At 41.8% G+C, this 13,305-nt stretch overlaps 1 protein-coding gene across 1 annotated transcript in view; it reads right to left on the reverse strand.

Moving 5' to 3' along the window:
- Positions 1-13,305, reverse strand: part of fmn2b (formin 2b) — a 65,494-nt gene that overhangs the window by 23,717 nt on the left and 28,472 nt on the right. Inside the window, exons 11-13 of the mRNA XM_084938480.1 lie at positions 7,994-8,123; positions 7,424-7,570; positions 1,284-1,343 (exon numbers count right to left, since the gene is read on the reverse strand). Coding sequence (XP_084794606.1) covers positions 1,284-1,343; positions 7,424-7,570; positions 7,994-8,123 — 337 coding nt within the window. The remainder of the gene's footprint in view (positions 1-1,283; positions 1,344-7,423; positions 7,571-7,993; positions 8,124-13,305) is intronic.

Genomic DNA, 13,305 nt, shown 5'->3' on the forward strand with positions numbered 1-13,305 from the left:
GGTGAGAATTGCAAATTCCGTGTTACAGTTTCTTTTCATTGTTGTGAAAGAGCAAATCAAAGCTGACCCTGCAGACTTTCAAGCTGTTTTGGACTGACCCATTCTACAACTTGTAAACATCTCCTGGGGTTTGACACTGGTTTACCTCAAACCTGCTCATTCTGTTGCCCTCTCCAAATTCCCTTCTGCCCCAGAAACAGCTCTTAGTGGACCATGTCTTCTGTCTTCATGTGATGCCTCTGGACATTGCCTCCAACTGTGGGCCACGGTTTACATCATGAGTTTGGAAGGAGTTCTGCTCTATTCTAGGTGCCCAGGCAAGCCTCTCTTCTGGTTCTCACCCACAGACTAACCGATAAATCAAAAGGCCAAATCAGGAGTTGGAAGCAGCTTTCAGTCGTGTTGCTTCTTTAAACCAGTCCACCTAGAGCACATAACATACCTGGTAGAATACGTCCATAACTCCATAATATCCCCGGCAACTGGTCTCTCGTTTGAGGCATCCCTTGGTTGTCAGCCACCACTGTTTACCACCACAGAACATGAGGTTTTGTTCTGTCTGTTCAACATCATTTTCGTCATTATCACAGCAACCCACGCTGCACTGTTATGGACGAAGGAGCAAAACAAACAACTGGTGGACTGTTGTTGCACTCCTGATCCAAACTACCTGCCCAGTCAAAAGGTTTGGCTTTCTACTAAGCACATATCTCTTAGGACCGACTCCAAGAAACTCACTCCTGGTTACTCTGGTTCTTTTGAAAGAGAAGCTCAAAAGGACCAATGTCTACTTGTTTAAGGTTACCTCTCAACATGAAGATATAATATAATCCATGTATCTCAACTAAAACCCAGTTTCTCCAGTCTCAAGGCAGGAAACCAACCAATTTAAATAAACTACCAATTTTGGTTAAAGGGTTAAATGGTTAAATATTCATCCAGAATTATATCAGAAGCTTGCTGGCTCTCACAAACGTCTGGTCAAGGTACGACTTGCTACATGAAATTAAATCAAATATTGGGGGAGGTATGTGTATATAATTTTGACTGTTTGGATTAGAGAAAATAAAAAATAAATTCAAACTTGTGCACCCAGTTCTTGTTTGTCAACGTCAAACATTCCATCCCATAAAAAGAACAGTTTAATGAAATCATTAAAAGCAGCAGAGTTCATGCCCATGATGAGTTTATGTGAACATCTGACCACAACTACGTGTGTCAGAATTGACAGCACAAATCAGTCAGTCTTGACAGGAGAAGGGACAGAATGTGTGAAAATTTACCTCATCAAAGTGTCGGAGGTAATATGCAACAATGTAAGACAGAAGACTTTTCATGCCGTCCTGTATGCGGAAAGAACAGAAATTTAGAGGAGTGAAGATGGCAATCAAACAGCATCATTATACAATTTTCCATTAATGCACTGGTCATAACTACATGGCTACAGAAAGAGTGAGCAGGAAAAAAAAGACACAACAGAAACAGAAATATACCAATATACCAAGACCAAGAAATATACAAAGTCTGTCCTAAAAGTCTGCTGAAGTTCTCATTATCATGATTAACTCCTGTCAATATTTTTATTGCTTTTTTTTTTTTACACCATTTCATTTGTCTTTCCATACTCTAAGGATCATTCTTGTGACCAAAATTGCCCTCACTTTCATTGCCACAAAACTGTATTTGGATGCAGTGGGAAAGACTGATTGGTCTCTAAGTAAACATAACCTTGGTGATATTGTTATTTCAAACATAACAATATCATATCTAAATGTAGAGCTTTTTTTTTCCCTGAAAAAGCTAAATCTGCTTACATTCTTGAATAGCATTTGTATATGTTCCTGTACCTGATTTCCAACATAGGTCATTGGTTGTTACACTGCGCCTATAAAATTTAGAAGGGGTAAAATAAATCCTATGTATTAATTTAAATTATACTAATTTTTGCTGGGCTTTTTGTGAATTTATCAGGATTTGAGAGTATTCTAGACTACTCCTTCTGTTTTATATCAAAGCCTAAGTCCGTTTGTTAAATGATCCTCAGGTTATTAAAGTAATTATTTGCTAAGTATTTTATAAAACACAGCTGCCTTATACTTCATGTAAGAAAGATCCAGAAAGTCCCTCACTGGGGACTTTAAATTGGCTTTTAACATTTTAATCTCAAATATCTACAAATATCAGTTGTAGATATTTCAAAAACATCACAACTCAAAGGTCCAATTTTATGCTTGCCCCTCTTTCAAGCTATTGTATCCAATACAACCCTCATCTGTACAACAGGACCGTTAAAGAAAAAATCTTCTCTATTAGTAACTGTGTCATGTAAGAGAACACCCCAAAATTTAAACAGGCTTACTAATTCCTTTTCAATTTTGATCCAGCTTAATTTAGAATAATATCCTCTACCATGTTTAGACCCATTCCTCTTGACCTGTGGGAGTATTTATACAGGCAACATCACTGAGACATAGATGAACTGGGAAGCGGCTACCATTTTAATCACAGTAATTTTTTTCCACAAAATAAAATTCCATTTTTAATTAATAATCTAGATTTATTATTTATTTGAGTAGGTTTTATACTTGAGGTACTAATTTTTCCAAATCCGGGTTTAAAAGAATCCCTAAGTATTTCAAAGCTGAAGATAACCAGTTGAAACTTAATAGAGCAACATTTTTACAGGAGCATGACACTGATATAGGCATACATTTAGATTTGCGCCAGTTATTTTACAGTTAAGATCCTAAATGCATTCAGTCGAAGGCAACAAAAGGATCCCAGTGCAGGATTTAGGAGATGAAATGTAAAGTCAAAGGGTATATTTATTAAAGAACTCCTCATCAAAGAAATTGCAAAACAAAGGTGTCAGCTGAGCTGAACAATTCAAGATTAGAGAGACCATGGAAGTAAAAAACTCAATATAAACTCATGAGACTATCAAAATAAAACAGGAACTAACGCACACTGAGAGTCAGACTAAAACATGCAAACTTGACAAAGACAGATGATAAACAAACAAGGAGACAAGATGGAAGGAATACAACAGGGACAGAACACAGAGACCAGATGAATAGAGATAAACTAGAATGTAACACACTACAAACAATGGAAAATAACTTAACAACTAATAACATACAAAAGAGTCCAAACTGAAACAAGTGATCCTCAAAACATAGTTCGCCTAAGAAGAATGGCTCTACATCTTTTTTGTTAAGAGTTCCAGAGGATATACACTGCTCAAAAAATTAAATTAACACTTTGAAACAAATCAGAACTCAGTGGGAAAACATCATGCTGGATATCTATAGTGAAATGGACTACGTATAAGATGCCACATTGTGTGATGGAAAGGAAATGTATCAACCTACATAGAGGTGAATTCAAAGGCAAATCAAAGTGAAAAAATGATGGTGCAGGCTAGTCCATAAAATTAAAAACGAACTCGTATTTGTATAGCCTTCAGTTTCTTGTGTTCATGCCTAAAGAAGTTGGGGCTTGCTTCTAATGAGACAAGAGATTGTGTCCTGGGGGATCTCTTTCCAGATCTAGAAATGCCTCCCAGAGAGCATGTAGCTGGATCATGTCACTACTGCAAGGTGAATGAAGTGTCACTGCTTGATGATTTTCGCATGCCCTGGGTCAACAAGCTCTTGGACCGGTTAGCAGTGCTCATTTTTCCAACAACCAAGGGCTACTGGCAGATTTCCTTGTCTGTGGGTTCAAGGAAAAAACATCCTTCTCCACTCTATAGAGTTTGCACCAATTTGTTACACTTCTGTTCAGCTTGTTCAGAGCACCAGCCACTTCACTGGCTGGGTACCGTGGACGCACAATGCATATGCTGCCGCCTACATGGATGATGTCATCATCCATAAGGACACCTGGGTGGAGCATGTGCGGCAGGTGGCCGTGGTCCAGGCGTTCCTGAGGCATGCGGTACTCATGGCCAAGCCAAAGAAGTGTGATAGAGAGAGGCCTGAGACAGGCCATCCGGTGGGTGGTCAACTCGTTTCATTATTACCTTCTGGGTCGTTCATTTACCCTCTGCTCAGACCACGCCCCGCTGCAGTGGATCCACCACATGAAGGATGCCAATGCCACCCATGGAATCTGGCTTTGCAGCCCTTTAAGTTCAAAGTGATTGACAGGCCGGAGGTGAAGGTGGCTGTGGCCGATTTTCTCTCCTGCTCATGCAGGCAGGAGTAGGTTCGGCCGGATAGCTCCCCAGTCTAAGTCGGACGCAGAGGAGAGGTGGTGCAATGGGCTCGAGGGGCATTGCCAGGGAGGCTCTGTTCAAAGATGAGCATACCTTGTAGGGAAAAAAAGAAGCTTAAAACATTGATAAAGTCGCAAATCTTGATGTGGTTTTCAAATCAGATTTGAGTGGGTAATTTTGTGCTTCCAGTTTGTACAAAAAACTTGAATTTTATACCTACTATACTACATAGTAGTAATTTTCACCATTAAAAGCAAATCTTTTGCTACACGATGAGGATGATGATCCATCTTCACATTTCATACCAAGTGTACCTTTTAGTTGTAATACATGTCCTAAAAAATTTCAAACCATCGGGAAAAAAATACATGGAAGAAATCCCAAGAAGTTGATTCTGTTCATCTGGACGTAGCATTTTCAGTGGGAGAAATGTTTTGTCGCTCATCCAGTCGACGTCTTCAGTCTTGGGTGACAGCAGGTTTCCCCTGCCTTTTACAACAGCACATTTGCATAATGAAGGAAACTAGCATCACTGGCGAAGCCAGAACAATGGGCTGTGAGGTCAGTGTCTTGATCATTGTTATGCAAATTGTCATAACCATTGATCAATAACCACTAATCAATGACCACTGATCAATGGCTATGAGTGCCATTTACAGGGACTCGGGGAATGGCTGCCATCACAGCATTGTAAGATGGTGAAAGATGTACAATGAGGTTCCCTCCTCGATTAAGAGGCAGACTGTCATCTTTGCCTTTTCACGTAAATGGCCTCCTTGACTCCGCGCTCAAACCAGCATTCCTCCCTGCCCAGGATGTGTCCTCATCATTGGAATAGTGCCCACTGGCCTGTAGGTGTAAATACACTGCGGAGTCCTGGCCTGATGAGTTAGTTTCTGAGCTGTGCTATCCACTTCACCAGAGGATGTTTGGTTTCCCTGATGTACAAATCATGGCAATTCTCTTGGCACTTAACAACGTACATTATATTACTCTAATTGTTTCTGGGGGACTGGATCTTTGAGGTGGAACAATTTTTGGATCAATTCAATTCAATTCAATTTTATTTATATTGTAAAGTAGACCCTGCAATAATACATAGAGAGAAAAACCCAACAATCATGTGACTCCCTATGAGCAATCACTTTGACGACAGTGGGAAGGAAAAACTCCCTTTTAACAGGAAAACCTCCAGCAGAACCAGGCTCAGGGATGGGCGGCCATCTGCTGCAACCGGTTGGGGTGAGAGAAGGATGATAATGTTGTCATTAATAAGCGATGCGCGTGCCTTCCTCTCTTCCATCCTGATGTTGGATGCTGGGGGCTTTTCATTTTTGAGACAAGCCAAAACTCTCTTTCCACGTGTGCAATGTTGTTGTTAAGAATTGCTGTTTTTGTGGCTGTGATCAGTTCCACTAGTGGGAATTGTGGCATCACAGCAAAGTTCAAAGCTTTCGCAAGGATGTTTTTCTCTGCTTGGGTGAGTTGTCTTTCTGACAAATTTTTCACCCACCTCTCCACATCCTTAGTGTGGCATCTTTCTTTCTTCTGGCCACTGGGGATACGCTCTGTATTTTGCTGATGTACAACAAGTAAGTCAACCTTCCTTTGTTGCCTAGTCCTAGACTTTTCATGTCTAGGGCTTTCATCACGAGCCTTCTCAGTGAACCCAAACACCTTTTGAAGAGTATTCACATCTAGAGCACCGTAAGTCTTTGTCGCATCCACTCCTCTTTAGATTTTGGCACACTGATAGTAAAATTTGTTCCCCTCATCCGTTCATTGAGCAGCTAGTTCTGTGCCTTTGGAAGGATTTTTGTTGCTCGGAGACCCTTAACTGAAGAGCCTGTTTGTAGGCTTTTAGGAGTAATCCTGTTTTGTCTGTATCTGAGGATGAGAACTATGCAGCACAGCACAGCACAGAAGTCCAGACGCTTTTCTTTGCAAGCTCCTTTGACTACGATGACCTGGATGACTGAGAACCTTCACAGACATATTGCCGTACATTTTGGGAGGAACACCCTTCAACTGGTGCGGGAGTATGAAAGGGAATCAAGGAAAGAACTGAAGAAGCTTCTCGGATGAGAGGTGAAACGTCTTCAAGTAAACTTAAAGAAGTCCAGAAGCTTTTCTTTGCAAGCTCCTTTGACTACGATGACCTGGATGACTGAGAACCTTCACAGACACACAGCACAGGTCTATTTTCTTAATAACTAGCAAACAACATCAACAGCACACAGAGAGCAATGAGCACAACATTAAAACCTCACTGAAGAATTGAAGTATAATTATCATTTATTTTTTCTGTGTAGTTTTAATTACTAGAATATTACTTACTTCATGAAGTCTGTAATAGATGGATGAATGGACATTAGTTACAATTGAACAAAACAAGTGTTTATCATGTTATAATGTGTTTTTACGTAGTGAAAAAACCTCATAACAGAGATGTTTGTATTTGTGAAAGTCAGTGGTTAAATAAATAAATAAATCACAATTGTCTCCAGCCCTAGTAGCGCTGGTACTCTTTTTTTGACTGGACAAAGACAAGTGAGGAAATATAACTGTGTGTGACTGTATTACTTTAATGTACTCTGAACCAAAGCTGTTCATGCATCTGCCCCGTCATGTAACTGAAGATATTCACCAGTATTTATGAAGATAAAACACAACTGTCATTTGTTCACACTGTTGCTAAAATCTTCGTTTTAAATCAAACAAAGCACAATTTAAAATTCTATCAATCTTCAGCTTATGACTTGGATAAATGTCATTTAATATGTCAAGAAGAATAGTGATTTCTGTCAGTGCCTTTGGTGCCAGTGCTTTTCTGGAGCACTCAGAGCACTTATTCACCCATTCACAGAACATTCATACTGCATCGAAGAGCACCTTGGTGTTGCAGATTGGACCAGCCAGAGATCGAACGACCATCCTTCCAATCAGTATACGACCTCCTGATTACCTCCTAGGCTAATGCCACACGGCTCAATGAATATTAACTTTTATTCAGTAAGGTGTAGTTTATTACCTCATAATGGACTACACACATAACATTTGAGTAAGCTTCTATTAAACTGCATTGCTGAATACTGTGAATATATTACATTTAAAAGGCATGGATGCAATCTACAGGACCAAGACTCTTTATTTTAGGATACAGGGACAAAATTATACTTTGTTTTCAGCATTCTGGTTACTTACACTGCTTTTTACATCTTTAAGTTTGGGCAGGATGTCAAGGCTGAAACCATCAGCTTGGCCTCTGGTTCGATTGCCACCATTCATGAAGTTACCAAAGGCCAGAATCAGACCTAGAATCTTCTTCACTGTTTCACTGTCCTGTATTACCTGCAAAACGAGATCAAACAGACAGAAAGAAGAAATCATGTGACTGTACTGATTATACATTAGATAGAATTATTACTTTTCACAATTTTGAAAGCATTTATTCAACAAGAAACACTTTTCAGGCTTTTACGCTGCACTGCTTTTCATATACGCGCTGCCCTGCACGCTGAAAGTTGTTCTGTTTAAGTTTCCTCATTTCTGACTTTATGCTAATAATGAAAACACCTTTTCATGAATGTGTATTATTCATTATCCTGAAACAAATGATTCATAACCAGATCTAATAGCCCTGTTCTTAAACTATATAAATCTATGGGTATATACATGGACTTGGAGCATGTTTGTCCAAACTTCAAAGATTTGGACATACATGCATACATGAGTATGCAGTTATTGTGTTTTGCTCTTCACAGTTTGACTCACCTTGCATACCCTCTGCAGTGTGTCCAGTTTTCTTGTGATAGATGACATGCACTCACAAAAGCTGGACTGGAAAAGGATGCAGAAAACTCTACTGTTGAAATTTGGGATCAAGGAGAGCTGGTAGAGAAATCTTTAATGCAGAAGAAGCAGAAAGAGCATAGCATTAGGGGTAGTTTTTCGTGATCGATTTATCGATTAAAATTGATTCTGGTTTGAATAACGTGATATCGATTCATTAAAATCCTGAATCAATTTTTAAATATAAATTTATTTTTGCCCAAAACGGCAAAATCTCAGGTTAAACCTTACAAAATTTCTACAACCACCAAACAGCTAAAACAGTATATAAGAGCAGGTACACAGATTCTGCACAAAGAGGTAAACACAAAACACGGACCCAACGCATCCGAATCAGTGAGATGTCGCCTTTCTCACCCGACAGCATGTACGCGGACACGGACACGCCGTTGGGGCTGAAAGCCGACAGCTCACTGATTTTGAAGCGTCGGCGGGCGCTTTGTGTTTACATCCTTTTTGTGCTAGATTCTGAAGCTGCAGGTTTTATCTCTCTCCAAACAATATTGACTGAACCAGCAGCCAAAGACAATCCAAACTACGCTTCACATTTCGCTTCACATTTCGCTTCACATAAACATCGTCACGAATTTCCTCTTACTTTTGCTGTTTTGCTTCCACCACGATAAAATCACAGGAATTTCCCATCTAAAAATCTCTGTTTTTTGCATTATTCGCTTACTTATTATCCACCAGCCGCTGTTTTTTTTAACTTACTTCTGACAAGAAAGCCTCAATTCTGCTGTTCAATACTGAACAAATGTAAACAAATTATGCAAAATTGCAAATGCTTAGCTGTGTCTCTAATCAAACCTCTGTAACTTTGCTTTGCTTCACTTCGTTTTTGACTGCACAATATTTTTAAGTTCATCTGCTATAAAAACCCAGACCAGGAAAGTCATCTTCGTGTTTTTCTGTGTTTTATCCTCAGTTACTTTGACACAAAGGAATCTTCTGTGATGCTCACACCTTTGATAAAGTCTCACAAGTGTCAGCTTTCTTTTTATAGATATAAAAATATCGCTATGTACTGATAAGTGATCAGAATTATAATATTTCTGACTGTCTGAGGCAAAATTTCCCCGATTCAAATCGAATTCGGGACATTGTGAATCGGAATTGAATCGATTCTAGAAATCAGTGACGATACCCAGCCCTACATAGCATTTACCTATATAATTACTTGTAAACTTGGTCTAACCCTGCCCTTATATACTAACAAGTGAGAATATTTAATATTTAATTTGTCTAAGAATCTTGTGTTTGAGATGTGTATCAGTGTTTTAGTTTTGCAGGTAAAGCAGAGGATTCAGTGCTGAGAATTCTTAAATTATGTACACAACTTTGGAAGTTTTGTGTATCCTGCCCTGTTTCAGATTATCTGGCTGGCATTTAAGGATTCAGCAAATAATAACAATAATATCTATCAATTCAATTCAATTCCACACATTCTCTTTCACTTATCCTTAACCGGGTTGCGGGGGGGCTGGAGCCTATCAGAGCTGTCACAGAGCGAGAGGTGGGGTGCAGGTCATCAGTCTATCACAGGGATAACACATAGAGACAGACAATCACTCACACTCACATTCACACCTATGGGCAATTTAGAATCACCAGTTCGCCAGTCCAGATTAATATATTACTCCTAACTACAGTTTTTAAAACTCTGCAACTTCCATTCTAACCAACATGGCATTGTCTCTGAGAGGCAAGGGACAGGATCCAAACAGGATCACAATAAAGATAAAGGCGAGAACTTTGCTAGATCCACCCCTGCCCAGTTACCAGCTGTCAGCTACACAGAAAAGGATCTTGATGTTATTTGTCTCTCAGAAACAGTTCATAACTTCCCTCCAACTTATTCATGTCACCTAAAAGGTAAACCTGTTTCTAGTGATGTGACGTTCTGTATCGAGGCTTCAAAGCTTGTGTCGAGTAATTGAGGGGGCATTTCCGCGATGCGCGTATCGAGGCTTGCTTAATTTATGGGAGGAGCTGAAAATGATGACGTCCGAAGCCTCGCTGCCCGGCTGTACCACGTGACTGGTTCATGAAGTGGTTTGAACTTTGCCGCGAGCTATGACAGAGATATAAACCCCTCAGACTTCATTCAAAATATGGGTGTTTGATGGAGAGTTGCGGTTAGTGAGAGTTTGGAGACAGTTTGGAGGTTTAGGAGAGTGAAGAGAGAAAGTCAGGAGAGAATGGAGCCAGCTAAGAAGAGGAGGATGTCCTCCCCTGTGTTGGAACATTTTGATTTTATTCCTCCCAACAAGGTATGTAAATTTCTACAGAAGATGTATTTTCAAAATACTGATGGTTTTTTATTATTTTTTTATTGTTTAAGTATTTATTGTCATTGTCAGAGAACAATGAAATTGCGTTTGGAGCTTCCGTACAACCCATAAATACAATAATAAAGAAAATAATAAATACCCCTTAAAACCCAAGTGTAAATATTTAACCCAGTGTGACTCCAGTGCAATAAGACAATCCTTAGCAACAACATGAGAACATGACAAGTAATGTTCATAAGAAATTCAGACAAAGACCTGAGAAACATGACAAAGTACAACAATGCAACCCATTCAATATTATTGTACTGTGAGATATGATGTCAGATATGATAGTTATCTATTTAAGAAAGAGGGGGGGGGGGGGGGGACAGGAGGGGGAAAGAGAATAAAGATATGATGCACCAATGCAGACCAGTTCAGTGCTATTAAAAAGTTGGATATGGTTATTGTCCGTGAGAGGGGGGCAGAGAGTTCAGAAGCCTCACAGCCTGTGGATACAGGCTGTTGGCCAATCTGGATGTTCTGGCCTGTATGGACCTGTACCTTCTCCCTGAGGGCAGCAGGTGGAAAAGGTGGCGCGCAGGGTGATGTTGGTCCCGCAGGATACTATGCACCCTCCTCAGACAGCGAGTGGGGAAGATATTACTAATCTCTGGCAGACTTGTTCCAATAATTCTGCCAGCTTCTTTCACCACCCGCTGGAGTGCTTGCTGATCGGCCTTGGTGCAGCTGGGGAACCACACTAGAAATCCATACGTCAGAACACTGCTGATGGCACAGTTGTAGAAGTTCAACATCAGAGATCTGGGAATGTGTGCGCTCCGCAGTCTCCTCAGGTAGTAGAGGCGCTGTTGGGCCTTCCGTGCAACTGAGGTGATATGGTTGCCCCAGGACAGGTCCTCGGTCACAGTTACCCCCAAGAATTTAAAACTACTCGCCCTCTCCACCGCCTCACTGCCAATGAAGAGAGGCAGATGGTTGTTATGACCCTTCCTCCGGAAATCTACAATGATCTCCTTGGTCTTTTTGGTGTTTAAGACCAAGTTATTGTCGTGGCACCATGACTCTAGTTGTTGCACCTCTGTCCTGTAGTTTGTCTCATCGTTGTTGGATATAAGTCCGAGCACTGTAGTGTCATCGGCAAACTTAACAATGAGATTGGACGCGCAGGAGGAAATACAGTCATGGGTGAAGAGAGTGTATAGCAGAGGGCTCAGGACACACCCCTGAGGGGCACCGGTGTTGACCACAAGGGTGGAAGAGGTGTTCTTACCCACTCTGACACTCTGTCTACGGTTAGTGAGGAAGTCCACAATCCAGTTGCACAGAGAGGAGTTAAGTCCCAGTTGGTGGAGTTTGGGACGGAGTTTGTATGGCTGGATGGTATTAAAAGCCGAGCTGTAGTCTACAAAGAGGAGCCGTGCATAGGTGTTCCTGTGTTCCAAGTGCTTCAGTAATGTGTGCAGCACTGTGGCGATCACATCCTCGGTTGACCGGTTCTCCCTGTATGCAAACTGGTGCGAGTCCAGGGATGGTGGAAAAGCAGCTCTGATGTGTTTAATGACCAGTCTCTCCAGGCATTTGGCGGGAATGGGGGTGAGTGCCACAGGTCTGAAATCGTTCAGACATGTGACATTTGACTGTTTTGGGATGGGAACGATGGTTGCTGCTTTGAAACAGGATGGCACCAGTGAACAGGACAACGAGGTGTTATATATAGAGGTGAAGACGTCCGCCAGGTCCGCAGCACAGTCTTTTAGCACCCGGCCCAGCACTCCATCTGGCCCGGCCGCCTTCCTGGTGTTAATGCTCCGGAACACACGCCTCAGCTCATGAGTGCTCAGGACTGGAGCAGGGTCGGTTGAGGGGAGAGGGGACAGGACAGGGTCGGTGTTCTCCCTATCAAAACGGGCATAAAAGAGATTTAGATCCTCAGCCAGAATAGAACTGTCGGCTGAGGGTGATGGTGTTCTCCTTTTGTAGTCCGTGATAGCCCTGATGCCCTCCCAGACCTGCCTTGGGTTTGTGTTGTTCTCAAACCTGGCCTCGATACGCCTCCTGTGCTGCTGCTTGGCAGTCTTAATGCCTCTTCTCAGGTTGGCCCTGGCAACACTGTATGCCTCCTGGTCCCCGGATTTGAAAGCGTTGTTCCTCGTTCGAATAAGTTGTTGAACTCCGTGTGTCATCCAGGGTGGATTATTAGGGAACACACGGAGTCGTTTCCAAGTTGTTACATTGTCCACACAGAAACAGATGTAGTCCAAGACAGTGGAGGTGTAACTGTCCAATGCGACACGATTGTCAGTGTCCTGCACCTTGAATACATCCCAGTCTGTGCAGTGGAAACAGTCCTGAAGCATCGGAATAGCATCCTGCGGCCATGTTCTCACGGTTTTGGTTGTAATCCCAGTGCTCTTGATCTTTTGTGTGTATATTGGGTGTAGCAGAAGGGAGAGATGGTCTGACAGACCCAGGTGGGGATAAGCCTGGGCTCTGTATGCATTCGCCATGTTGGTGTACACCTGGTCCAACGTTCTATCTCCTCTGGTAGCACACTTCACATTTCGGTGGAAATTGTGAAGTACAGATTTCAGGTCCGCGTGATTAAAATCCCCAGCCGCAATAAAGACACTGTCCGGGTGTGCTACCAGGCTGTTATTGATGCTGCTGCTCAATTGTGCTAACGCTAGCTTAGCATTAGCATCTGGTGGAATGTAAACAGCGCAGATGTAAACGGCAGAAAATTCCCGAGGGAGATAGAATGGACGGCACTTTAACACCAACAGTTCTACCTCTGTACTGCACAGTCTTTCCGTTACCGTGACGTTCGTGCACCAAAAGTTGTTAATATAGATGCACAGCCCCCCGCCGGTCTTCTTACCCGAGTCCGCAGACCTGTCGGCTCGATAGGCGGTGCGGCCTGCTAGATCAATAGCCGCA

This window comes from Perissodus microlepis, chromosome 8 (genome assembly GCF_051167445.1).
Source record: "Perissodus microlepis isolate ML-2025 ecotype Zambia chromosome 8, ASM5116744v1, whole genome shotgun sequence".
Taxonomy (NCBI): Eukaryota; Metazoa; Chordata; class Actinopteri; order Cichliformes; family Cichlidae; genus Perissodus; species Perissodus microlepis.